This window comes from Panthera uncia, chromosome B4 (genome assembly GCF_023721935.1).
Source record: "Panthera uncia isolate 11264 chromosome B4, Puncia_PCG_1.0, whole genome shotgun sequence".
In the NCBI taxonomy this organism is placed as follows: Eukaryota; Metazoa; Chordata; class Mammalia; order Carnivora; family Felidae; genus Panthera; species Panthera uncia.
In genome coordinates this window covers 37,777,737-37,805,481 of record NC_064809.1, presented here as the reverse complement: position 1 = coordinate 37,805,481, position 27,745 = coordinate 37,777,737, and the positions used below count along the sequence as shown (strand labels likewise).

At 46.4% G+C, this 27,745-nt stretch overlaps 1 protein-coding gene across 9 annotated transcripts in view; it reads left to right on the top strand.

Annotated features, from left to right (window-relative positions):
- Nucleotides 1–21,231, top strand: part of CRACR2A (calcium release activated channel regulator 2A) — a 132,570-nt gene extending 111,339 nt beyond the window's left edge. For 7 of the 9 annotated variants that reach the window (XM_049624919.1, XM_049624918.1, XM_049624914.1 and 4 more), the window contains 5 exons: nucleotides 5,636–5,717; nucleotides 5,848–5,962; nucleotides 14,287–14,388; nucleotides 17,082–17,158; nucleotides 18,792–21,231. In XM_049624919.1, the coding sequence (XP_049480876.1) occupies nucleotides 5,636–5,717; nucleotides 5,848–5,962; nucleotides 14,287–14,388; nucleotides 17,082–17,158; nucleotides 18,792–18,876 (461 nt within the window). In that variant the 3' untranslated portion in view covers nucleotides 18,877–21,231. Of the gene's footprint in view, nucleotides 1–5,635; nucleotides 5,718–5,847; nucleotides 5,963–10,755; nucleotides 11,491–14,286; nucleotides 14,389–17,081; nucleotides 17,159–18,791 lie in introns of those variants that run through there. The other 2 variants (XR_007456570.1, XM_049624920.1) reach the window with 2 other exon arrangements.
- The last annotated feature ends 6,514 nt before the right edge of the window (nucleotides 21,232–27,745 follow it).

Here is a 27,745-nt window from a genome sequence, read left to right as displayed (position 1 = left end):
TGTGTGTGTGTGTGTGTGTGTGTGTGTGTATCCCCACCTCCCCCAGGGGCCAGCAGCTTCTTACCTGCCCTCCTGCGTGTGTGTGTGTGTGTGTGTGTGTAGATGGGTGGAGTGGAGGACAGTGCATTGGGTGGCTGCCTTTACCATCACATTTTACCCATTCTGCATCCCAGGCCTGCTGGGTGACAGCTGGGTTTCATCATTAGGCTCAGCCACTAATGGATGATCATGACTTAATGTGTTCCCACTCCTGAGTAATATTTTATTCACATGGAGGCCTTTGCTCACTGCATTGGAACATGTGACAAGACTCAAGGGTGTACTGACCTTTTAGCTTTTGTTTGAATCACTCAAGCAAAACATAAATCCCTTAAGCACCTACTATGTACCATTTAACTGTCGGTCAGCTGGATTTGAAAATACATTGATGTGACCTACATAGTTAGCATGGGCTTTTGTGTTCATCTCTTCAAATCTGTATTCACACAACCCCTGTTATCAGCCCAATGGAGAGATCAGGAAACTGAGGCCCAGAGAGGTTAAGACGCTTGTCCACATCCCCTCAGCTGGTTTAGTGCTGATATTGGCCCCCTGCATATCCCTTCTAGTCCATCCCACAGTATCTCCTAACAGTACTGAGTTGTGTGTGCCCAGCACCCAGTGGGTGGTGAGGACACTTCCCTGCCACGAGAGTTGGGCACACATTGATACAGGCAGGGGAGGCTGTTAAAGTTCAGTGGGACACCAGAGGACCTGGATCTTCATCCCAACTCTGCTGCTGGCTGATCAGCTGTGTGACCTCTGGAGGACATGCCCCACCTTGGGGCTTCAAGTTTTTCCTCCTGGAGGATTTGAACCAGGTCATCCAGGAAGGCTTCCAAGCCTGGTTCTCAGTGCAGACCATGTTTGACCTTTGGCTATCTGACAAGCTGGCTCTATAAGACAGACTTTCCCTGCTCCAGGGCCCTGCCTGGGGAGACTCCATGTTCTTCCCTTTCCTTCCAAATTTTTTCCTGCATGTGGATCCCTTCCCACACACTTCAGGCATCCTGTTCTTACGGTTGGGTCTTTTCCTATGCTGTTATCACATCTGGAACATTCTCCTGTCCCCTCCCTTCTGCCTCATTCCACCCAAAGACTGAGAGAGTCCCCAGATGAAGAATCAGGACCCTGACAGGAAGAGGGGCGGAGCCTGTGACTCAAGCCTGGAAGAGTCTGGCCTTGAGAGGCAGGTCTGGGAGTGAGCCCAGTGTGCTGCAGAAGGCAATGGCTGTGGGAGGGAAGACTCACTTTTCCAGGAGCATTCCATGGGATAGGAACCCCAGGTCAGGGCTCCAGCACAGACTCATGGGAGGCAAGAGGCAGATGCCAGCCTCTTGGGCCTCAAAGGCATCCCCCTAGGCAGTGCACACAGTGTGCCTCTCCTGTTGATGAAATCAGGGAATCAGGGTCCGTTTACATTTCCAACTTGTGCGCCTGAGCTGGAAGCCTCTGAAAAAGGAAAAACCAGACTAATTTGCACTTCCCAGGAGGCCAATTATGGAAACACCTGCAATTTAGGAAGGGAAAAATATCAAAGATTCCAAATCAGGAATGCCCTTCATCACACTGCGCAGAACATGCTGGAACAGCAGCTGAAATTAGTCTCCCTGCCACATAATGTGCCTTGTTCTGGTACACATGTCAGTAACAGATGTCATGCCAACCACCAGAAAGATGCTCCCTTTAAAGAGACAGAAAGCCCCAGAGTCCTGCCTATGGCCAAAGCAAGGAGCCTAGACTGGGGCTCTGGCTGCCACCTGTTAAGGGCAGCAGCACCATCACAGTCAGGACAGTACTAACAGGGGCTCTACAGGTCCTTCAGTCTTACCGCCACCATCAAAGGGGACTTCAGGTCTCCTACCACATCATACGAACGTGATCTGTGCTCGACTTGTGACTTGTGCACCATGTAAGTGCTACAACACAGCAATGTGACTGGGAGCACCCTGCCCGGGAGCATCCTGCCCACCCCACCTTAGGACCAGCTTTCTTCATGGGAAGGTGCTTGAGCCCTGTGGGTGTCCCGGAGATGTCAAATGATGGCTTGTGTAGAACGTTGGAGCTCACTTTTTCAATGACAAAACTGATGAATAGAAGATAAAGCTCCACGGAAACCAGGACTCTGAGTCCTGTGCTCCTTCCACTGCCCCACGTTGGTTCACAGACCCCTGCTTTAAGTCACAGGCCACAACCCAGCGTGTTTCTTCTAGAGGTTTCCCCCAACAGAATGCACTCTGCCTTTTCTTGGCCACCAGAGTCTGGTTTCCTTCCTACTCAGCATTTCTACAGAGAAATCCCCAGAGTTTTTCTCCATGACACCTTGAAGACCCTCCCCACTCCCATATCCCTCCTACTCTAAATGATGTCTGGGGCCTGTCTTGTCCAGAAGGGCTAACGTCACCCTCCCTGGACTCCATCAGCCCAGCTGTAATCCATACTATCCCACGACAAGACTGGACATAATTCACAATGAACAGGGATTCCTAAGGTCCAGCTGTCATTCAGAAACCAGTTAGGTTGCAAGTTGGGGGTCACTTCCATGTGTTCATTGAATGTCACAGCTGAATTTAAAGATTATGAACATCTGGGGGCGCCTGGGTGACTCAGTTGGTTAACCATCCAACTTTGGCTCAGGTCATGATCTCACAGTTAGTGGGTTTAAGCCCCGTGTCGGTCTCCGTGCTGACAGCTCAGAGCCTGGAACCTGCTTTGGGTTCTGTGTCTCCCTCTCTCTCTGTCCTTCCCCTGCTCACACACACTCTCTCTCTCAAAAATTAATAAACATTTAAAAAAATATTATGAACGTCTGACCTACCCCTCCATACCCTCCATCACACCTCATTTGCAGATGAGGAGTGAAACCCCACAAAATGACGTAATGCCACCAAGGTCACACAGCTCGTCAGAGGCAGAACTGAGACTAGAACATAGAACAGAGGGTTACCTCTGCTCCTGAAATATTAGAACTGGTTGTGGTCTTAGAAACCAGTTTATTCCAGGCCTTCTGGTCCCACATCATTGTACATTGCCTCTTCTACTATTGGACTGTGACACCTTGTGTCTCCTGCCATCACCCCCAGCCTTCCCCATGGGTTTATCTGTTTCCTTGGCCTCTTTGTCCGAGGTTGCAGAGAGAAGTACGTTGTGTACCCAGCAGGGACCCTCAGCAAGCTCAGCATAGCACAAAGCCCATTTTGTCCAACACTCCGTGGTCCACTTTGCTCCCTGCAAGACAAGCTCCCTGTCCTCTGGCAAAGAATTTAGCCATTATGGTAAAGCAGAACCATGACAGCAGCCAAGACCTAGCTGCCCCAAGCAGCACCACCTGCCCCCACCCTCCACCGCCTGCATGCCTTTCCATTCAGGAGAAGGCTCTGTCTTCGGGGGCTTTGGACCCTCTGGCTACTTTAAGATCAGGCCCTGAAGGTGTGTTGACCATGGCTGGCTTTCTCTTGAGCAGTTATCAGGAAGCAGGAAGCTCCTTCAATCCCCTGGAACACAGACTGGGGAAGCCCTTGCACTTTTAGCTAAGAAGAAAACTCACCCTTTCAAATTCAGCCCAGCTAGTCATAATCCATTTTGATGAGAGCATTTGGCCCTGGACTTTCTAGGTGAAATGAGGCTGCCAGGTCTCCCTGTGCACAGGGCACTGCTCCAAAAAGAAGAATGAGCCTCAGAACTGGGCTTGCAACTCGGCGGTAGCTGCTGCCCAGCTTGGACAAGGCACACCGTTGCTGGACACCTGCTTCTTCATCCCTCAGTGGTGTGGGGGTGGGGAGTACACATGCACTTACCCGTGAGCATTTGCATGCAGGCGTGTGCCCGTGCATGAGTGTGTATGCATGTGCATGTGTGTACAGATGTGCATGCAGGCGTGTGCTCGTGCATTGTGCAGATAATAACCCTCACGTGGAAGACACAGGAGTGTGGTGAAGATTGAGAGATGGCATGGGAAAACTAGAAATATCAAGCATTCTACCCATGGGACAAATCACTCTTTTTCTCTCTCAAATGCACAAATGCACTCCCTTCTCAGGCCCTCACCTGTGAAGCACAGGGACTGTAGAGTCCCTGTAGGTCTGCCATTCTAGGAGTGGATGACTCTCCCGCCTTCCCGCCACTCCTGGGCCCCTCCCCAGAGCACTAGCTTGTGCCTGTAGACGTTGGCTGGAATGACCTTTTCTATTTACTGCTTCTCTGTTGTCTTTTTTGTCCCATTCTGTCCAAGATTCTGTTGCTGTCCCTTACTGAGCCCTCCATGTTAAAGGCCTCAGAGGCTGGGCCTTTTCAAAGAGGCAGGGAATGCCCTCTGGTTCCCTGATCTGATACCATGAGGGGGAAAGATGTTTTTTAAAATGTTAAGCATTTGTGAACATTCTTTTTTTTATTTAATTTTTTTTACATTTATTTATTTTTGAGAGACAGAATGAGACAAAGTGAGAGTGGGGGAGAGGCAGAGAGAGAGGGAGACAAAGAATCTGAAGCAGGCTCTAGTCTCTGAGCTGTCAGCACAGAGCCCGATGTGGGGCTCAAACCCACAAACCATGAGATCATGACCTGAGCCAAAGTCTGACGCTCAACCGACTGAGCCACCTAGGCACCCCCCCTTTTTTTTAGAGAGAGAGCAAGAAAGGGTGAGGGGTAGGGGGAGATAGAGGGAATCATAAACAGGCTTCATGCTCAGCAAGGAGCCTGACATTGGGCTCAATCTCATGACCTTGGGACCATGACCTGAGCTAAAATCATGAGTCAGACCCTCAACAGCCTGAGCCACCCAGGCACCCTGATTTGGGAACATTCTTACACGATGTAGGAAAGAAGAGTATGTTCTCAAAGAAGCTGCATCAAGGTCCTTATTTCTGAGGGCCACTGTAGGGGTACAGAATGCATGTCTCTGACCTTGCCTCTCTGGTCTAAGACTCTGGGTAGGGTCCCGGCCTCAGAGAGATGATTTTGAGTGGCCCAGTGGATGGAATTAGGAGCTCTAAACCCATCTTAAGGGTGAAAGCTGCTTTTGATTCCCTCCCTTACCCCTTTTCTTCTCTTCTGACCCCCAATCTGCCCACCACCTCTTCCCCTGCCCCACTCCTCCACAAAGCTTTGACTGGGTGATGGAAGTCTGAAGGTATGATCCATTCCTGCAGGGATATTTGGATTTTATTAGGGGAACTTTGAAAAATATTTTAGGGAGGAGGAGAAGAAAGAAATATGAGGACACTCTCCTCCTTTTCCATCTTTGCAATAGTAAATTCATGAAAAATAATGATTGTCTTTGCCTTGGTGTATTGCTTTTATACATATGTGATCTGATACTTATTATAGTATACACAAAGAGCATGTGGATTACACTACAGTGAGGACCCTACAGTCAGAGAGGTTAAGTGATTTGATCAGTACCCCACAGCCACCCCGCAGTGGCAGACACAGGACCAGAACTCAGGTTCCATGCCTCCCTGTCTAGTCCCCCACGTCTCCTCCCAGGAACTGCATGGGGAGGATTGTCACCCTTGGCCTTATGTGCTTCCAGCTATGTGGCGGGGGGGGGGGGCATCTTTTTCTGATTTGGAAGTGATAGGCTCATTCCACCTTGCAGGCATCGATTACCAGGTGAAGATGGTGCATGTGGATGGCTCGTATGTGGCCCTGCAGCTGTGGGACACGGCCGGGCAGGAGAGGTGAGGAGCGTCCCCGATCAACAAACCCTGCCTCTTGCATTGCCCATCACAAGGGCTGAGGTCCAGGCAGTGGGGGGGGTGGGGGGGTGGGGAGCCATGCAGCCCATGACCTGTGACCCCTTGATGGCAGGTATTGCTGTATCACCCAGCAGTTCTTCAGGAAGGCCGATGGCGTCATCGTCATGTATGATCTCACAGCCAGACAGTCATTCCTGTCGGTCCGGCAGTGGCTGAGCAGCGTGGAGGTGAGCTGGTGACCTTCCTAGGAGCGCTTATGCTGACTCCTGTCTCCCCTTTGTCCCTGCCCATCTCCTGCCTGGCCCTCTGCTCTTCCAAAAGCCAATTCAGAACCCACCTTCTCCAGGAACAAAACAATTCTGGCGTTCATATGGCCGTTCATCCAAGCCCAGTACTGGGTACTGGGGATTCAGAAATGAACAAGACAGACACAGTCCCTGCCCTCATGGAGGTGGGGACTTGAAAAATACAAATTATATCAATAACTGTGTCACTGCAATTGCCCTAAGCACCATGAGCGAGTGGCATAGGATTGGGGGAGGGGCTTAGAGTGGAGCATCAAGGAAGGTTTCCCTGAGAAACCCACATTTAAACTGAGTTCCACCGTGTTCTTCCCCCTTTTCATCCCCGCACTGTTCCAGCTGCAGGGAGCCCAGCTGTGCCTAGCCTAGGAGAAGCACCACGCAGTGTTTTGGGGCCTCTGTCACATCCCTTCACAATGTGAGGGCCCCTGGCTCACCCCAAAGTTACCCTGGGCAGGGCACACAGGGAACAGTACTCTTCTGTGAATTCTGGGTTATCTGTGGGACTCTACTCTCTTGATTTATACTTGTAATAAGTCACTTTAAAAAAATTTTTTTAATGTTTATTTATTCTTGAGAGAGAGAGAGAGAGAGAGAGCATGAGCAGGGGAGGGGCAGAGCAAGAGAGGGACACAGAATCTGAAGCAGGCTCCAGGCTCTGAGCTGTCAGCACAGAGCCCGACGCGGGGCCATCAGGGCTCTAACTCACAAGCCATGAGATCATGACCTGAGCTGAAGTCAGACATTTAACCAACTGAGCCACCCAGGCACCCCAACAGTAAGTCGCTTATAAGTGCTTTTTACTTTCTGACCATCTGCATGTTCTTCCTCTACCCCTCACATGTAGCCTTCACAAGGCCAAAGTCAGTGTGGACAAGCCACATATGTGTTTTACAGGGCCTCAGCTGAGTATTTAACCAAACAGTCAGAGAGGATGTCCCAACTCCTTCCACTGGCGGGATCCATGCTTTGTTCATTTATTTGTTGAAACCACTGCCAGGCACTGGGAATTCTAACAGCAGATAAGAGACAAGTTTTCTGTCCTCATGGGGTTTATCCCTGCTCAAGCCCCTAGAACCTGCCATAGCCCTTACCTCCTGACCACACTGTAACACTGCTGTGAAGGTCACTCCTAAGAACTGACACTATGTTTGTCACTGTGTAACTGGTGCTTGGCATGGGGCCCCCCCAGAACTAGTGCTCAGCACATGTGGGAGGCATGAATGGATACGGAATCCTTACGCGGGCAGAATACTGGATACGGAATCCTTACGCGGGCAGAATACTGGAGTTGTTCATTTCTTCATCCTTTTGGCCCTAAGATCTGTGATTCCTCCCACCAAAATCTGTTTCTCTTCTAGTTTAGGTTGGCTGGGCCATTCCTTTCTCTGCTGTTAATCCACATCCCTCTCATTTCCAGGAAAAATAAGGAACAAGAATGGAAACTAAATTCAAAGGTTTCTCTGAGATTTGCTTAATACAAATTATTTCTCAAAGTATTGGGCTTAAAAAACTTACAGTAGAAAAAATGTAAGTTTTGAAATTTAGTGAATGGCTCTATACCAAGCTAATAAGGGAAATAAATTGTATGGGTAATCTGGAAGTGATTCCTGTTAAAACTTTAGAATTCATGACATGATTTTTTTTGATACAGCTACAGATTTATCTTCCTTGCAGAAATTAAGCACCAGGAGAAACATTAGGGATTACCTAACCCAGTGGTTCTCAACCTTTCTTCCTTGGAGCCCTGGGAAGATAATGATGTCCCCCAGGAACTGGGGAGTGCAGGAAAAGGAGCCATGGTCACAGTTCTGGGTCCTTCACCTCCCATGTTGGTCAGAGCCACTCTTCATTCAGTTTTCTACATTGGAGGCCCAGGTACAATTTTGTTAGACAAGAGGATTTCCCTTTGAAAATCACTGATCTAATACAGCCATCTCATTATCAAATGGAGAAATAGAGGCCATGCCTTCTTTTGCATCACCCGTTCTTTTCCCAGCCACAGACATTTAATCCCTAATTTGTCTCCTAATATCTAAATCTTTTTAAAAGTTTTTTTTAATGTTTATTTATTTTGAAAGAGAGAGACAACATGAGCAGGGGAGGGGCAGAGAGAGAGAGAGACAGAGAGAGAGAGAACCCCAAGCAGACTCCATGAGGTCAGCACAGAGCCCAGTGTGGGGCTCGATCCCACGAACAGCGAGATCGTGACCTAAGCCAAAATCATGAGTCGGATGCTCAACCGGCTGAGCCACCCAGACATCCCTAAATCTTGATATATACTAAAGCAGGCAGAGGCTGTTCAAATAGTCTGGGATCAATAGGGATGGATAGAAGCAAACTTATAGAAACATGCTGTCTGCTGTCAGGAGGGGGTGTAGTTTCTGAGGCCCTTGTTTTGGACCAAGAGCCCAGGATCTAGCCAGAGAGGTGGCATGTCACGCTGAATTTGGCGGTGGTGGTGGGGTGAAGGAATATCAGAGGGCCATCATGGCAGGTAGAAGAACAAGTTCCATCATTCTCTAGAAAACCAGGCCAAGCACCAGAATGTTCTGTCATTCTCTGGAAAACCAGGCCAAGCACCAGAATGTTCCGTCATTCTCTGGAAAACCAGGCATGTTCCCGAGCGGGGTAGGGCTGAAAAGCATCAGCATGCACCCAGGGAAGCCCTCGTGCATCTGTAGGCCCAGAAAGCCACACCAAAGGGGCAATTCCATATGCAGTTAACTCAGAATTATCTATGTGTGGATGGGGCTTTTCTGTATAGTTCAGAGCTTGAGTTTTCCTTCTTAAAAATTTTAGCAGAAGGTATAGGTAAACTCTAAATGATGATTCCAAACCTGGATAATCAGGATCACCATCAGTGCTTTCAAGTAAAACAGATGCCACAAGCCTTCTCTCCCAAATAGAATGATTCAGAGCCTGGAAATACAAAGAAAAAAAAAAAAAAAAAAGCAACAGTTCCCCCAGGTGATTCTGATTCTCAGCTGCCATGGTTCCCCCAACCTGGGAAGTGCTTCTCAAAGTCTTATATGCATAGGAATCTCCTGGGGACCTTGTGGAAATACAGAATTTGACTCAGCAGATTCAGAGTCTTAGGTAGCCCCTGAGATTCTGCATTTCTAACAAGTTCTCGGGTGAAGGCAATGCTGCCAGTCCAGGGACCACACTCTGAGAAGCAAGGTTCTAAATCAGTTTCAAAGATGTCCGTGCTTCTTCAACAAGAATTTGCTGAGCATCATCCACATGTCTTGCACTTGCGAGGCTCTCTGGGGGACTGACTCGGTGTGGGGACCCAGTCTGATGGCCCAGGATTTCGAGAACAAGTGCAGGGGGCCGTGGTGTGAACATCTGAACAAGTGTCAGATGGTGGAGTCTGTGTTGAAGGTGTGGAACAGTGGGATCATGAATGCAATTATTCGCAAGAGTCTTGAAAAGCTAAGTCACTCTGCCTTGGCAACCAGCAATCAGGGGTGTCAGGTGACAGATTAAAACCTGACACCTAATTTGATCAGAGGGAACTGAAAATAATAAGAACTTTATATTTGTGGAGTACCTTATTTTTCCACAGAGCTCCAAGCACTTTGCCAACTCCCTCGCCTAGAGAAGGGAGGGTGGAGGGGGAGCTTTAATAACAGGCTTTGGGTTCCGAAGCCTTATTATTAAGTGAATGCTGGCCAGCTGTTCTCAGTGCCCCTTCCTCCCGCAACCTGAAAAGCAGTGTAAAAAGAGAGGACTTAAATTGCCACAGATTACACGTGGCAAAGACTCGCTGTTGGAAGAGGTTGTGTGGGGTGGGAACAGATGCTTGGGGGAGGTATGGACTTCCCTGAAAAGGAAGTTCTCGCCACCCCAGCTTGGCACTTCCTGGCCACGAAACTGGCCAATCACCTAATGACAGAATGGGCCAGAGGCTCTGAAGGGCTCCTCCTGGCCCCCACATGCTGACAGGCTACAGCATTTTGGTCCTCTGAGGGAGGGAGGGGGGATCCAGGATGGAGGAGTGTGTGCAGATGAGAGGACCCTAGAGGATCCTTCCAGCCCCGAGGGAACCCAAATCCTTTGAGATTGAAAGAGAATGAAAGCATGCCCTGCTTTATGAGGTGGGAGAGCCCTGCCCCCATGGCTGTTCTCCCACCCCACCCACCGTAGTTTTCACCCCCCAAGTCCAGGCAACTTTACCTTGTCTTCAGGCCTTCTGCAGAAGGGGCCCAACACTGTGCCCGTTATTGTGCCATTTTACATTTCCTATGTACGTGATAGCAAATCAAAGCAGGTAGCCATTCCTGCCAATGCAGTATTCCAAACCCTCCCCTACCTCCTTCTCATCTCTGCTTCGGAGGACCGGTTCAACCAGTCTAATCTAGAGAAGAAACTGGTTGGGCTCTAAGGGTCCCATGGTTAGACCATGGAACAGATTGGACATCTGGAGACTTTGGGGCCTGTATCAGATAGGGAAAATGGGATTTGGTACAAGCCTGAACGGGCCGTTCGTTGATCCATTTCCAGTTTGTTGGTCCCCAATGTCTGCACCCCGGGTATGTTGAATTTCTTGTCTCGATCTTTTGTCATTCTGATAGCCCTGTGTTGTTAGGCCTATAAGTCAAGGAAGTGGAAAATGACTGAAGTCATTAAGCCAACACGAGCAGTGTCTCCGAAAACAAAACAAAACAAAACAAAACTTGGAGATTAATCTAATGCAGCTTCTTGTTTTATAGATGAAAAGTCCTGCGATCCAGAGAGAGGAAGTGACTTGTCCAAAAGTACCCACAGCTTGCCAGACGCCCAGCCAGAACTGGAATCTAGGGCTCTGCCACTGCATTATGCTGCATTATGCATTATGTGACAAGAGCGTCACATGGCCCATGGTTGAAATCTGCTTCTGAAAAATAGGTGTTCGTTTCTTTTTTCAGTCCTTCCCACTTCCGTCCCAAAGCAGAACAGTCCTTTAGCTCAAAGGGGCCAGGCTCACTCTCCTCTCACTTTGTGGACCACCAGCTAATTCTCATTCTGTGATCTTGGTCATTGGTGACAATGTACAGCACAGAGCAAAAAATAGCAGTTTGATTTTTTCCCCCTGTTCCAAGTTGAGCTTGAAGTGCTGGCAGTTTAAAACGAACTACACAAATAAATCTTGTTTTGACTCATAGTCCAGGGGGTGGATAAATATGGAAACCCCCAAGATATAATTTTGCAGTCATTTTTTTCTTAACATAACTACATGCTTTAATGTGCTGAGAAATTTTTTGTTCTGGCTCCAGAGAAGTAGCAGCACTATCCTGGCTAAGTGCTTTTTCTTGCCTCCCAGCAAATGGATATTAACACACACACACACACACACACACACACACACACACACTACAACCAACCAACCAAACCCAGCAGCTGCACGTTCTGAGCTGAATGCCAGTCCTCTGCTCCAAGCTGACAGCTCATGTTATTTAAAGTCAGAGGTGGGTAATCTTTTGAATTTTAGCACGTCTGTCTTCCAACAAGCTCAAGTTCAAAGAAAGGCAACTAAAATGGTTGAAGGTATGGAGAGGCTTCTGTGTCAGTGTCAGAGGATAGGAATCAGCTTTTTGGGGCCATCTCATAGCTCACAGAATAGACTCTGTGAAAAGTGGTGATTCTGACAGGTCCCACACAGACAGAGACTGTATGCCCAACGAAGTACGTTCAATTCCTTCCCTCTGACCTGCCATGCCTACAGAGTTCTACCAAACATCTATAGAAATTTCAACAGAAATCAGGTGGGGCTTAGACTTGTTTGCCAAAGGACGTGTGCTTTCGACTTTTAAAAGGAAGTGTTGCTTCATCTGATAGGTAATGATGAGCCTCTTTGTGCAAAGCAGTATCCAGGCTGAACAACGGGTTGGGTATGTGAAAGGTGTCAGGTTTGGGCAGATAGCTCAAGACTTGATGTTAAAGTCAGAGAGGACCATGAGACACCCACCCTAAGCCCTGCCCTCCCCATGGCCCTGTGTCAGAGACTAGTCTTGGGCCAGGGTGATGATGGCTGACTGCCCATGGTGAATAGCACACCTTCCGGCCTTCCATGTGTTCTCACTTGTTTTTGCCTTGACTTTGGAGATAGGCCTGATTCTTTATCAGTGGCAGGCCAGGGTCCACAGAGGGGAAGTGAGGTGTCCAGAGTGTTTGTGTAAGAGAGGAACAATGCAAAGAACAGAAGCCACAGCTCCAGCTGGGGGCTTGGCTTTTATCAGCTCCTTCTAAGATGTTTTATTTTTATACCCAAGAATTGCTTTAAAAAAGAAGACTGCTTCCCTTCCCCACCCAGAGGCAGCCCTGCTCTTTGTGGTACATGGGGCTCCAATATTGGGCTTGTGACTATCCCTTACCTGATGCTTAGTCATTCAGTACCCACTATCCCCTTTGCAAGTGATGAAACTGAAGCCGTCACCCATTCCAGCATACCAGAATCCGGGTTCGAATTCTGCCTGGGACTTCAAGTCTGATGCTCATATTTTCAGCATTTCCATGTCAAGAAATCCCACAAGCCTTAGTCATTCCTCACACATAAATCTACAAATATCTCTCATGTGCTCCAAACAGCAAGCCTTTTGGCCCATTTCCCTGCTTCCTTCTCTTTTTTCCCTTTTCTGTGAAAAAGTCTTCACACAAGTTTCTGTGGCACAACAGAGTCAGAAAATGGGGGTATTCCCATTACCCAACACTCTGGTAATAGGGAGCCACAGCATTGTCTGCATGCCATTAGTGGTTTCTCATGTGCAAACAATTGAAATGTGGCGCAATCTACTTAGCACGTCAATTACAGTACACGTAATTTAATCTATTTCTGATGGATCAGAAGACACTGTAAAGATCATGTAGTGCCTTTGAGTCATCATTATCAACATTAATTACCATCTTACCATGGATAAGTGGAAATACCACTTTTAGAGAGTTCTAGTTAATAAGACACTAAATAGCAGAGAGTTCACTGGAAATCAGAATTTAGAGAAAAACATTAGAGAATTGTGGACCAATATACTAAAGGGTCCTCATAACTCAGTGACTTTGTTATTGAATGTTCTTTGGGATTCTCTGAGCCTTAACGTTCTCATTTAGGAAATGAGAATTTTTTTCACTACCAAACTGCGATAAAAATGAATGTGTAGATTAAGGAACCATTGAGGCTTAATTTCAAATATAATTGCATTCAAACTTAAAATACATGTACCTATTGGGTGGACTTTGGACATTTTTTTGAAATGGTGAGATAAAGCAGCTGAGTCATTGACAACACTGTAAGTGATTACTAGCTTGTGTTATCCCCTAACCCTCTCTATTTCGTAAAACATTTCTCTGTGATGAATAACTATTGTTTACCAAATTATTATTAAAAGCCCCTAATTAAATATCTCACGAAGTAAAAATCACAGCCTGCTTAAATGTGAATATTACCATATTTACTCACTTAATAGCTGTGCATCCTGGGCCCTTGGCTTGCCCTCCTGAGGGGCACAAAAGGTACACGCATTTCACAAGGGAGGAAGCCCTGGGGTGCAGAGACTCTAGGGTGCAGGTCTTTGGCTGATATGCCACAGTCACTGGAGGAGTAAAGAAGGTTGACCCCTTGAACAAACGTGTTACTTCTGGCCCAAGAAGTGCAGCTTCTGTGGCCACATGCTTCTTCCCCATGTGGGCCTTTGGTCAGAGCTAGAGCACCCAATAATAGTGATCTATCTGTACTGCCCCACGTGGTGACCTCCAGTTAGGTGCACAACAATCCTTTCATAGGCACTGTGGCCCCACGCCTCAGGGAGCTTATGTGCCCAATATGAGGCCCCTGGAGATGCCACGTCTAATCAAGACAGTCCCTAGAAATGCTCCAAACCACATTGCATTAATTCCTTTGGTTCGTTCTGGTTCATTTAGACGAAGTCTGGTCACTTAGGAATGTTTTCGGGGATACCGTAAGTGCTAGAAAAGGACACATAGTTCATGAATGTCTTCTGTCCCCTCATGCTGCTACCCACAGCACACCTGAGGAGCCTGCATGGCCCATCCAGCAAGGATGAGTGGGAAGGGAGGGAGGCCTCAGACACCTCACAGAAGCCTCAGAAACTGAGGCTCTCAGCTTTTGGGATGACTCTTATCGCCTGGCCTGCTGTGGCAGCAGGGGATTCGCAAGCCAGATTGTATCCTTACTGCCAGCATTTTAAGCCTGCCCTTCTGGGTTTTCCTTCTGGATGCTTCTCTCAGTTGGGGGATTATCTGTTTTGCAGGAAGCTGTGGGAGACCGCATTCCTGTTCTTCTGCTGGGCAATAAAATTGACAATGAGAAAGAGCGGGAAGTTCCCCGAGGCCTTGGAGAGAAGCTTGCCAAGGTAAAGAGCAAACTTTCCATCTCTCTGGACAGGGTATGAGCCCGAGGACAGTCAGGCAAGTGCCCAAGAGCCTTGGTGGGAGCCTTTCCTGGAAGCCCCCTGGGAAGGAAGCAAGTGGGCAAGATGGGTGTCCTGGCATCGTGGGAATGGCATGTGGATGCCCGTGCATGTGGAACTTTCTATAGAAAGTCACACATTGCAAGATAGAGCTGGCTAGGAATGACTAGCGTATGGGGAATTTTCCCAAACACTTTTCCCTGGAACTCAGAATGATAGATTCTTAGATACTAGGAGGTTACTTCTTTAAATCCCCTATCTGATCTTTGAATGCCTTCCTCTGTGTTTCCACTTGATCACCTTCAGGGATGAAGCACTCACTCTCTGTAAGGCAGACTGTTCTTTGAACAGCTCTGTTCACGAGTTTATCCATTCTGATCAATATTGAGTCCAAAAGCGGTGAACCCAAGATAAACTCAGAGCATGCCCTCAAAACTTTACCATTAAAATAAGCATCATCCCTCTTGCCCAAGCTGGGGGCCAATAAGGCTTGTTGGAAATCAGGCACAAACAGTGGCACTCCTTGGCTGTTTCTACTGCCTCCGAGTGCTTTTCAGGAACCTGTATGTCTGAGAAGGTGGGGGTGCTTTCCAGCCCTAGGATTCCATATCTCTTAGTGTGCTTGCTCTAAACAGGCACTCATGGGACACCTGGGTGGCTCAGTTGGTTAAGCATTCGGCTTTTGATTTCGGCCAGGGCATTATCCCAAGGTCATGGGGTCAATCCCCACGTTGGGCTCTGTGCTAAGCATGGAGTTGGCTTGAGGTTCTTTCCCTTTCTCCCTCCACCCCTTCTCTTTCTCTCTCTTTCTCTCAAATTAAAAAAAATAATAATAATAGGGGTGCCTGGGTGGCTCAGTCAGTTAAATATCCAACTCTTGTTTCCGGCTCAGGTCATGATCTCACAGTTGTGAGTTCGAGCCCCACATTGGGCTCCACACTGACAGTAGGAAACCTGCTTGGAGTTCTCTCTCTCCCTCTCTCTCTCTCTGCCCCTCCCCTGCTCGCATGCTTTCTCACTCTCTCTCAAAATAAAGAAATAAACATTGAAAAATACTAATAAATAAATAAATAAACAAACAGGGACTTGTGACCCCAGAGGTCAGGAAAATGGGCACAGATGGTAAGAGTCAAGTAAAAAAGGAGCAGGAAGGGTTTGGCAGGTGTTCCTGCGAAGGGTCAGAGGGTAGCCACATGTCTGCAGTCCCTTACCCACAATGCTCACAATACTGAAACAGAAAGGTTTCTAGTGTTTTGTCTGGCAGAAAAATCTGACCAGGACTGACATGAAGCCATTTATGGTCTTTTTGTTTACCTCACTTGGATGAATTTTCCTATGTTTCAAGAAATATTAATATGTTTGATCATAGGGTGCTATCCCAGACCAACTCAGGGTAGTATATAGTATATACATCTGTTATTTTTGTGAAACTCAGAGTCTCTGGATTCCAAAGTACATCTATATCCAAGGAGTTTGATTAATGAACTGCAGGCCTGTATTTTTATCATCCCATTTTTTCCCTTTTTTATTCTTTTTTTTTTTTTTTTTTTTGGTCAGTTAAAAAACAAACATACAAACAAATGAGGCTCAGAGCAGTTAAGTGATTAATTCAAGTGATCGTACAGGTCCTCAGGGGTGGAGTCAAGACTTGAAGCTGAAAGGTGGGTCATGCTTTCCAATTCTAGATCCTATGTACTCTCCCTCCTCCCACCGTGAAGTCTTCATTCTTCCAAAGACTGACCCAGAGTCTGGCTGTGGCACAAGTGTGGACAGGGGTAGGATATGGGCCTCTGGGGTGTGAACCAGGAAAGCTGAACTGGGGGCCAGTGTCTAGAGCCTCCTGATCTGCAAGCCACAGAAGTGTCCTCATTCAGTGGCTGCATCCCCACAGGGCATCAGCCTCCAGAGTTTCATGCCAATAGCAATGTCCTAAGGAAGCAGGAAATCTATTAACAGGAGTGATAAATGGATATAATGATGAGGCTTAGCCAAGAGCCCCCACCACGCAGGCAGCACAGCCTCTGCGTCCTGAAGTGATCGACAACTGTCCTGTGACACGAATGCTGACAGCCTAGGCATCTGGAATAGTAATTAACTGGTGTGAAGGAGAATTCCTACTGGTGTACCTCAGTGACATCTGCCCCAAAGTTCGCGGAATGCCGGTGTCCTGGGCAAAACAAGCTGCTGGGAAGCCTGCCATTAACTCAATAAGTCACTGAATGAACTGACCCGCCCTTTATACTATGCCCTTGGTTTCCCTGCCTGTGCATTGTGGAGAATGTGGTGCATCCTGGCCTTTGTTCCTCTGCCTGCACCACAGGCTGGTGTGAAAAGGAAATGGGCATCTACATACCTGAGAGCATTTTGTGAAAGCGTGAAGCACTAAGGCAGCATACTGTTTTGTGTTTTACAATTGTTATAGCTCACCTGGGAGATGCTTACAGAACTTGCATTAGGCAGGGAGCCTGAGGAGACTGAAATCAACCTTGAAGAGAGCAGGGATGGGGAGAGGAATTAAAGGGGACTGTGAGAGGAAGTGAGGCAGGCGGGCCGATGCAGATGGGGTGTTCTCCTCCCATGGGTCCCTCGAGCTCCCCCAGTACTCTCTTTTTGTCCCCTCTGCTTTATGGTTCTAGGAGAACAATCTGATCTTCTATGAATGCAGTGCCTATTCCGGTCACAACACCAAAGAGTCCCTACTTCATCTAGCCAGGTAAGGAAGGAGGCACATCCCAGCAAACAGGGTCTGGTAGGAAGCACTGCACTCACCCCTGAGAGGCCATTCCTCTGTCTGCCTGAGCCTTCTGGGTAAAGGGGTTGGAGGCCTAGGGCTTTGTATGGGATTCAGAAACAGCCCTCTGAAACACAATAGGGACAAAAAAGAAAGCCCCTTGCCTCTTGCCCCCCCCCCCCAGTCTTCTTCTTCTGGGTCTTAAAAGCTGCCCTTTTCCCAGGGATCCTCTTTTTAAATGCAAATGCTTCCAAGAAAGGTCTTATCATAGGTCCCTGAACACTGGCTAATATCTTAGCAGGGATTAGCTGGCAGCCAGCAAGGAACAAGAACAGTTATAATATGGGCACGGGGGAGGGTGAGGAGAAGCCAGGGAGAGGAGGGGCTATTTGGGGGAAGGAGAGGCATCTAAGGTGACAGCTCTCAAAGGGTTAGTTCCATCAAAAGACTGGTTTCATAAGCCTCCGCCTATACCAAAATTAAAAAAAAAAAAAAAAAAAAAAAAAAAAAGAACCATACAGGGCCCCATTTTCAATACTTGGAAATTCACTCATTTACCCATCTTGGCATTCATTTCATTCTATCTGTCCACCGACCTAACCATCCATACACCCATTCACCTATCCACCCATCTACCTATTCATCCATCCACCCATCCATCTATCCATCTATCCACCTATTCCTCCAGTCTATCCACCCATCCATCCACCCATTCACACATCCATTTATGCATCCCTACATGTATCCATTAATTCACCAATGCATCCATCCATCCATCCATCCAACAAATACTTAATAGTGCCCATTTGGGGTTCAGCGCTCATTCTGGGGAATTTTGTAAATATTTTCATTTGATTAATTAAGAACCCAGAATAACATTTTCTATGCATTGGAGACACTGTGGAGTTATGGAAGACCATGAGGAAAGTTCTAGGCTTTTTTCTGCCACTGATTCTGGGGTAAAGTAAGTCTACCTCTCTGAGATTTGCCCCCAGCATAGGAACATCAATCATACCCTCCCTGCCTACTCAGACTGTTGTAAAATCAAAAGGGATGCTTAAGGTGAAAGCACATTGAGAGTATAAAGCAGGGATAAGATACTTACCACTATTTTTAATTCTTCACCTCCTACATTTAATCTGCAACTGTGGCAACATGGGACAGACCTTCTATAGAGTTAATAACCAAAAAGTATCTTCTTTGAGTCTCTACTGTGTGCCAGGTACTCCGATAGGCTACAGAGACACAGAGACAAAGTATATAGTCTCTGCCTTCAAGCAGCTTTCTCACCTCAGGGAGCCAACCAAGGAAGCAGTGCATTATGACATGGAGTGATGGGGTTTTTACAGAGGAATGGTCAAAATGCTGTCAGGGGCACTTACATCACCTGGAAAATCTGGGGAGGCTTCTTTGAGGAGGTGTCATGAAGGATCCATATTGGCTAAACTTTGTCTTTACAAATTATGGTTATGTACCTGCACTTCTCAGGAGGAGACTTTGAAAACTCTGATGCTCTGGTGATGTTGGGTTCCCTCCTTATCATCCAGATGGCCTATATATAACCCAATGGCCTAGCAGCTCTCCTCTACTGACACTATACCTTCCCCTCTCCCAGGATCCTCAAGAAACAAGAAGATACAGCAAGAGAGGACACCATACAGGTTGACCGCTCTGCCAAAAAGAAATCCTGCTGTGGCTGATAGGAGTCCTCCTAGGACTGTTCCACCCAGGCCTGGGGTCCTAGGAGCTACCCTGAATCCTGCACATAGGCTCCCACTTGGATGCCTCCACCATAACCCGCCCAAACCTTTGTCTGTGTCAGTGACTTGCCTCCACCAACAGGAAGGGAAGCACATCTAGTCAGGAAAGCTGCTCTTGGAGCATTTTGAAATCTTCTCTCTCTTCTCTCTCTAGACCCCAGATGCCCATTTTCCCCCCAGCTTGGATTTGTGGGGAAAAGAAACAGATGGGATTTTCCAGAAAAATCACCACATGCCTTCTCCACCTCCCTTCTGCTCCCCTTGCCCTTTGGAGCTGCAGCACTGTGGTTGCCATGGCAACTGTGCAGGGCAGACTTGCTGCTTCCTGTAGGCCAAAGATAAAGCACTTGGGCAGGGCCAGGGTGGTTGGTCTTCCCTTGGCTCCTCGGGACATCAATGGGATGCTCTTGGCATATGCTTCGTGGACCTTGAGATGCCCACACAGGTTGAGAAAAGCAAGCCAGGGCACCCACATTCTATTCCACACCCCACCTCCAGGGGCCCTGCTTCTTGCCAGGCTGCAGAACCCAGCCTCTAAGCAGCCAGCATGTCTACTGTATTTGTTCCCTTGGGGTCTCGGGAACAGTGCCTTACAAGAAACCCACAGCCTTTTCTCTCAACCACCCACCCATGACCCTGACTCCAGGGTGGACTGCGGGTGATTTAAGTATTAAGTGTGTGCCCATGATTAGGGAGAGGGCTTCCTTCCTACTTAACTTTCACTAAGAGATGAAAAGAAAATTAGGGGGGAAAACCCATCTGCTGCTAAACAGAGCGACCATTGCTGGAGTATAAATAAGGTATACATAGCTCTGTGAAAGCCATTTTCCAATGTTTCTCAAAATAGCTCTTCGGAAAATTGTACATGATGATTAATGGGATAGATTGACATGCAGGCAGTGAGACCCAGCACCAGGTCCACAGTTACTGACTTCATTTTATTTTATTTTATTTTTCCAGAGGACTGTATTACAAAAAAGAAAGTGAGGCTGTGGTGTTGACATATAGCTGGTGTTTAAGAAGTAAGCAGAGTATAGCTATAGGCTTCAGCATCCCTGTGACTCTACCAGCACAGGGCACTCACATTGAGGGGAATGATCTGGGCCCATGTGTGGTTCCTTTGTCTGGGTAGTGGTGAGTTCCCAGCCCCAGCAGTGCTCCAGCATCACTGGGGTGGAGGGTGCTGGTAAAGGCATTCTCGCCCTGGGTGGGGAGCTTGGGTGAAAAGATCATAAAGATCACTGCATATTACTGCTCTAGGGCTGCAGGCCCAGACCCACAGGGAAGTGAGTGGAACCCACACCCAATCAGGACATGTAAGAATAGAGAGGAGCAGAAAGTGTCCACAGGCCTCCAAGAAGATTCAAGACAACTGTGCACAGCCAGCCAGGCAGAAGAGAATCCTCTGGTCAGAGTTCCCTGTAGCCTCCACCCCAGACTCCTAAAAGCATCAGTGCCCTGTGGGTCACCAGGCAAGTGCCTGCCTCCTTTTCGTAGGCTTTTCTTTCCCCCATTTAGTGCTTGGAGGCACCAGGGAGCCCACGGAGGGTGTAGAACAAAAGCCAGCACTAAGTACCAGGAGGTGCCCCATGGTCTTGGGCAAGTCAGCTCCCTGCCTGGGCCCCCTTCCCATCAGTAAAATGAAGCGTGGGCTATTCAACACTTCTGGCTCTTCCTGCTCAGAATGCTTATGATGACAGTAGGGGCTCTGGCCCCTAGTCCAAATTTGAAGGGAACTCACAGGAAATTCCTTTCTCTAAGAGAGGGCACTGGTGATGGTCTCATTAGTGGGATGCAGGGGATCACCCAGAAGTAGCCCTCCAATATCTGTGTGGGTGTGTGTTGCTGTGTGATTATATGTTATGGGGAGGGTGCAGAAAGAGGGTAGGGATAGCCATAAAGAAAGCAAACCAACTCTCCTGCTTCTGAAAACAAAAAAGCAGAGATGGCAACTGGAATTTGTGGGTCAGGCAGGCTATACCTGGAGTTGCCCAGCCCACATATGCTTTTATCCCCTATACCTAGTCCCTGGTTTAGGGCTGCATTTGTCCACTTCAGAAAAGTGCATCTAGGGGTTACAGCAAGGTGGAGTGATCCTAGTGCTGACCCACCAGGTAAACCCCCACAAATCCTCAAAGGTCCAGGCAGAAAGAAGAGAGTAGGAAAGGTCTTTAGGCCCGTGCTGCTTCTTTTTCCAACTCCACTTGAGACAACTATGCATGATGGCACCTCAGAGAGACTCTGAGAAATTCTGTGTCCCCAGATCAGAGCACCCCCCCTCTCCCCATTCCTTTTAAGCTATCATGGTGATCAAAGACACCCCAGTGGCTGTGAGCTTGTCCCAGGGCCTGGCAGAGTGCTGTTGGGGAAACCTCTGATTCCATCCCATTTACATTGCTAAAATGGCCTTGAGCAAGTCACCTGAACGGGTTTCATGTTTAGCTGTAGGTTGGAGGTTTCAATGTCTACTTTCCATGGATATTTTAAGTATTAAATGAGGCAATGAATGTGAAATACTTAACGCAGTGCCCAGCACATAATAGGTACTAACAAGTACGGGCTATTATTGTTGTCAACATTGAGTCACTGCCCAGGCCATCATTAGTCTTGCCTTAATTTCAGACTTAGAACCAGCTAACACTAGTCATGTACCCATAAGTGAGGGCTTTCACAAATACTACCTCATTTGAGTACCCAATTGCCCTGCTCATTTGCCTGGCTTATGAGCTTGTTTTCAGTATTGCCTCTTGGCCCTGGTCTTTATTGTTCCTGTGGGTTTCCTGGCTTTCCAAACACCCATATCTTACCAGTGTCTGTGGTCTGGTTTCAACCCACAGTCCATTCTGCTTCCCTCCCTGTGGTTCTCCAGGACTCAGACAGCAGCTCAGACCTGGTGCCAGGGTGTGTACCTAAGAATGACCTGTGGTCATCACAATCCTTGGCCCCACATTTTTCTCCCCTGTTCTGACTTCTTGTGCTCCTTCTGGTACTTGCTGCTGCCCTCAGCCCCAAGTTGCCAAACCAAGAACTTCAGCACCAAACCAAAGCCCTAGTTATTTTGCTGCTTGTCTAGCATTTGTCTTTCTTGACAGTCCCAGAAGTCTTTTCTGATCCTCCGTGATACACTAGCTTTCTTCCACCTCTCCCCATCCTGTACTTTTCCTCTGTTCTTAACACTTCCACCCAATCTTGGACTCCCCTTTTCCCTACTCTCCACACCCTGGGCCCACTCCAGGCCATAACTGTATGTTCTATCAAAAATAGCTCAACCTTTTGTCTCTGTCACTAGCAGTCAATGCTCTAAAGGAGCTTAAACCAATTTCAGCTAAGATATTAATGCAATTGGTGGTTTAAGGGCTGTGTATATACTTTAACAAAAAGTTAAAGGAGACAAAACTTTATCTCAAGGGAATAAATTCCTAATGGTCATGGGGGTCAAAGATTTAAGACAGAACTGCCTTCTAACACAGTTTGCTTCAACCTATTTCTAGGTTCAAATAGGTTTATAATTGTTACATCTTCTTTATGAATTGACCCTTTATCATTATAAGGTATCTTTCTTGCCTTTAGTAACAATTTTTGTCTTAAAGTCTATTTTGTCTAATATCAGTATAGCCACACCAGCTCTCACTTTCTGCCTATTTATGCTTTTAAATCTAAACTAAGGCTCTTGTAGACAGCATGTAGTTGGATTGTGGTTTTTTTTTGGGGGGGGGGATTGCTTTTTGTTTTGTTTTTTATTTTAGAAAGAGAGAGAGAGAGAGCACATGAGAGAGAGAAGCAGAGGGAAAGAGAAAGACACAGGGCTCAATCCCATGATCCTGGGATCATGACCTGGGCCAAAATGAAGAGTGAGATGCTCAATCAACTGAGCCACCCAGATGCCCCTCGATTATGTTTTTTAATCTATTCTTCCAATCTCTGCCCTTTAATTGGAGAGTTTGCTATGTTTACATTTAATATAATGGGTAAAGTAAGATTTAGTGTCTACCATTTTGCTAGTTCTTTTCTATATTTTATATTCTTTGTTCTTCTGTTTCTCCATTACTACTTTCTCTTGTGTTAAATAATTAATTTCTAGTGCACTATTTTAATTACCATTTCATTCACTATATATATTGTAACTTATTTTCTTGATGACTGTCCTGTAAGTAACCATTAATATCTCAATTTATAGCAATCTAGTTTGGATTAATACCAACTTAATTTCAATACTACACAAAACTATGCTCCTCTATAGTTCCATGCCCCCCTCTCATATGTTGTTATTGTCACAAATTATATCTTTATACATTTTGTTCCCATCAACGTAGATTTATTGTTACTGATTTATGCAGTTCTCTTTTAAATCAGATTTTAAAAGGAGTTATAAACAAAAAATACATTCATACCATTTTCTGTATTTAATTACATAATTATTTCTACTAGTGCTCTTTTTTTCTTCACGTTGATTCAAGTTACTATCTAGAGCCTTTTCACTTCACCAATATTTCTTATAGAAAAAATCCCTCTCAGTTTTGTTTACATGAAAATGTTGATTTATCCTTCAGTTTTGAAGGATAGTTTTGTCCGATTTTGAACTTCTGGTTGACAGCGTTTTTGCCCCTTTGCTACTTTAAATATACCATTCCTAGTTTCTGGCCCCCATGGTTTCTAATGAGAAATTACCTGTTAATCTTATTGAAGCTCTTTTGTGTATGTTGAATTGCTTTTGTTTTGCTGCTTTCAAAATTCTTATTTTTTTGGCTTTCAACAATTTGATTTTGATGTGTCTAGCTGTAGGTCTTTTTGAGTTTATCCTACTTGGAGTTTGTGTACCATCTTGGTTGGTTTCCATCAAATTTGGGGAGTTTTTGGTCATTATTTCCTTAAGTATTCTTTATACCCTTTTCTCCTTCTCCTTTCCTTCTCCTGTAATGCATATGTTGGCATGCTCGATGGTGTCCCACAGGTTTCAGAGGTTTTGTTCATTCTTTTCTTCATTGTTTTTTGTGTTCTTCAGACTGCATAATCTCACTTGCCCTATATTCAAGTTCACTGATTCTTTCTTCTGCATGCTGAAATATGCTATTGGGACCCTCTAGTGAATTTTTTTTTTCCATTGTACTTTTCAACTTCAGGATTTCTATTTGGTCCTTTTTATAATTTGTATATCTTTATTGATTCTCTCTATTTGGTGGGATTTTGTTCTCATGATTTCCTTTAGTTCTTTAGACATGGTTTCCTTTAGGTCTTTGAACATATTTAAGTAACTCGCTTAAAATTTCAAAGACCTCACATTAGTAGCCACCTGCACTGTGTACAAATCAAGTTCTGCTTGGCAGTCGTTGCTTCCTTCCTCATACTTCACACAACATAGCCAGAACTTGTCTCATTCCTTAACCCAACCTCAAACCTCCTACCTACAGCCTTACCTGACTTCAGGATTGGAGGAGGGATATGACACTCAAAAGTCTTTCAGATCTGAGAATTGTCCCCTCCACCTTGAGCTCCTTCATGTCCTGCTGGAGATGTACTGCCCAAGGAAGTGTCCAGCTCCTGGAGGAAGTGACGGGAGGCCAGAAATCCTCAGGCAGTGTTTTCTTTCCTGCCAGGAATCCAGACATTCCATAAAGCTTCACTCAGAAGGGATGGGGGGTGGGAAGGGAGGAACTACAGATCAGAAGTGTTTAATTACTTCAAAATAATGAAATCACAGTACATAAGCATACAGAAACAAAGATTTAAGCAACTTCTTGGTGACTGGGCTTAGGAGCACTGTCACCTCTCCTCCCATTATTACAAAGCCCAGCCAAGTTTAGTCAAAAATCTATAGGATTTTACTTTATTAGTTATTTCTTCCCTTCTTATCTGGTGTGTGTGTGTGTGTGTGTGTGTGTGTGTGTGTGTGTGTCAGGGTGAGGGGTAGGGATGATGAGGGGTAGGGGTAGGGTTGCCAGGATGTAGGATCTTTCTAAACCCTCCCCACTTCCTAACTTTATTAATGTTTCTATTAATAACTATGTTAATTATCCACAGTAACAAACATCATAGCTCCAACTTTCACACAATTCAGTGGAGCCAGTTTCAGTGAAGTGGCCTACTTAGGAAGAACCTTCCTGGAAATGATGGGGGTTGGGAAACCATATGGTGCTTGGCAGAGGACCTGAAATCAATGTAGAAGCTGAGAAGCATTGGTAAGGCTGTGTCATTTATCATCCTGGAGTAGGACTGAGTCAAGTCCAAGAACTGACCCTCTCTCAGGGCTGGAACTTCATCAGCACTTTGGGTCTGATTCAGAAGTGGTACTTGCACTCTGTTGACATAGCAGTAGGAGACTCCCAGCAAATGAGGACTCTTCGGGCCATGGAGGTCTGTGCGATCATAATGAATTATGACTGGATCCATCTGACCTATAAAAATAAATACTACCCATAAAAACACTGCATTACTCAGCAAAAATCCCCAAAGAACAGGGGCAGAAGGAATGGGATTTTTTTTAACTTGGAATTGAAACATGTAGAGCTCAAGGAACCTCATAATGAATTTGAGTAACATGACTGTGGAACTAGAATTCACTGAGCATGTGTAGCGCCAGGTCAAGGACAGAGTGTCAGGGTGTGATTTAACATCCAGTCCATAGGCACCCCCAGGCCATTCTGTAATGATACTGTGTTGTGTTTATTTATACACACTACCCACAGGGCTCTGATAAGTGAAATGTGCTGGACTGAGCTCCCGAGGGCAGAGGCATTAATCTCTGCCTCATGCTTGGCACAGTGTCTGGCAAACAGTGTTTGCCTTATAGGAGCAGTTGAGAACAGAGCATCATTTATCAAGAACAAGGCCCACCACTTGGTGAGCCACTCCACTGGAGCCCCAGTTCCCAGAAGCTGGGTGACTGGGTCCCTGTGGTCTGTAGACCCATGGGGTTGCCTTACTGGTTCAAATGAGCTGCTGCTTCTGGCACTCAAAACAGTGCTGAGAAGTATTCCAGCTGCTGTGATTCAGTTGCATTTCAGACAGTGTGATGCCCATCAAAGCATTCCCTCTCATCACCCTGCAGCCTCCCCAGCTGTTGCTAGTAGCAATCCATTACCCTCAGGCAGCTCAACAACTCAATTTGACTTGGGCTCCATGCCTCTGTGCATAAAAGATGCTTCCCTGCCTGGCTCTCTTCCTTCCTGGTATGGAATGGGCCATCTTTACCCAGGCTGTGCCTCTCCCAAATGTTTAACCCCTGAAGACCTGCTCAGAATAAGAACCCGTACACAAGTTGTGTGGCCTTAGGCAAAACCTGGAACTGTGTGGTGCTCTGAGCCCCAGCTTCCACATCTGTAAAGTAGTGTTCTCTGTCTTACTGTCTGCTAGTGTGAAGGTCAAATGAGAACTCTGGGAAAAGGGTTTAGTCAACTGAAAGGCTCTAGACAAATGTTAGTTATTACATCATCATCTATCTGCCTGTGCAAGAGTCCAAAACAAAACAAAATAAGAAAGAAAGCCACACTTCTTGGTAACTGGGAGAAGCTGAGACCTCAGGTTAGAGCATCTCCTATTTCCCTGGGCTAGTAGAATAAGGAAAACTTGCATTCCTTCAAGGTACAGACCTCTAAGAATGTTTTGTATCTTTCCATTCTGCTTTGTGGTGGGACGGGGGCCCAGCATCCAGGCTACAAGGTCCTCACTGGCAGGGTTCTGGTCTCATCCAATGTTTTTATTACCTAATAGACACTAGGTGTGGATGTGTAGATTTGTTGCTGAGTCAAGACTTCAGATCGTGTACTCCTAATTGAACCACCTTTAAATATATGGTTTGTAGACACTTTCCCTTTGGGACAGTAAAAAGCTCTGGAGTTGGAGGGGAGTGCGGTTGCACACAAAACTGTGACTGTGTTCAGTGTCACTGAATTGTACGTTTGTAAATGGTTAAATAGTAAATTTTATGTTTTGTGTATTTTGCCACAATACAATTTTTTTCAGAAAACACTTTCACACACATTTATGTTGCATGAATGAATGAAGGATTGACTCTCTTCAGTGTCCAACAACTGACAGTCTAAGGTACTGAGTGTTTGTCTCAGGTAATATCAGAGATGAGGGAGCAAGAAAGGAAGACACACTTAGCTTACTTAATGCCCTTGATGCTTCAGTGTACTCAAGGGAGGAAACACCTAGAAACCCACAGGTGTACACTAACATTCCATTAAAATGCCTTGACCGTAATCCCCAGGGTCCTCTTTCTTTCAGGGCGTCAACCAGCCCCACCCAACCCTAGATTCTGCTGGGGAAGGACCCTCAGGGCTCCTGGCACTTCTGCCCCCTGCACACTCTTCTTTTTAGGAGTTTGGCCACAGTCCTTCTAGATAAGCTCCTGGGGATGGGACCTCCATATCTTACATGCCAACAAGAGTGCTTCACCGGGTCTCAGAGTGTGGCCTCAATAAAGGCGTGTTGAATGAGTCTTTTGTTATTCCTGAAATTCTATTGCATTGACTACAGTGGGAAATACACTCATTAGCATCCAGAAATACTTCAGCTCGGCAAGATTTATGCTGTAATCATTTATGGTAAGAAGACTAGAAACTAACAAAGAAGGACAGGAGCAGGAGAGGACCCGAATACTGTGTTCCATGATGAAGGACTGACTTGGGCGTTACACTTGCTCTGCACAACTCAGCAGGGCCAGATTAGAATCAGCCAGCACAGAGCATGGGGATTGTGACCTATCATAAGGAAGTGTGTCCCAGTGAGCACTGTCTGACAGTAGAATAGGCTGCCTCACCAGATAGTGAGCTCCCTGATACTAGAGGTATTCAAGCAGATGTTGAAC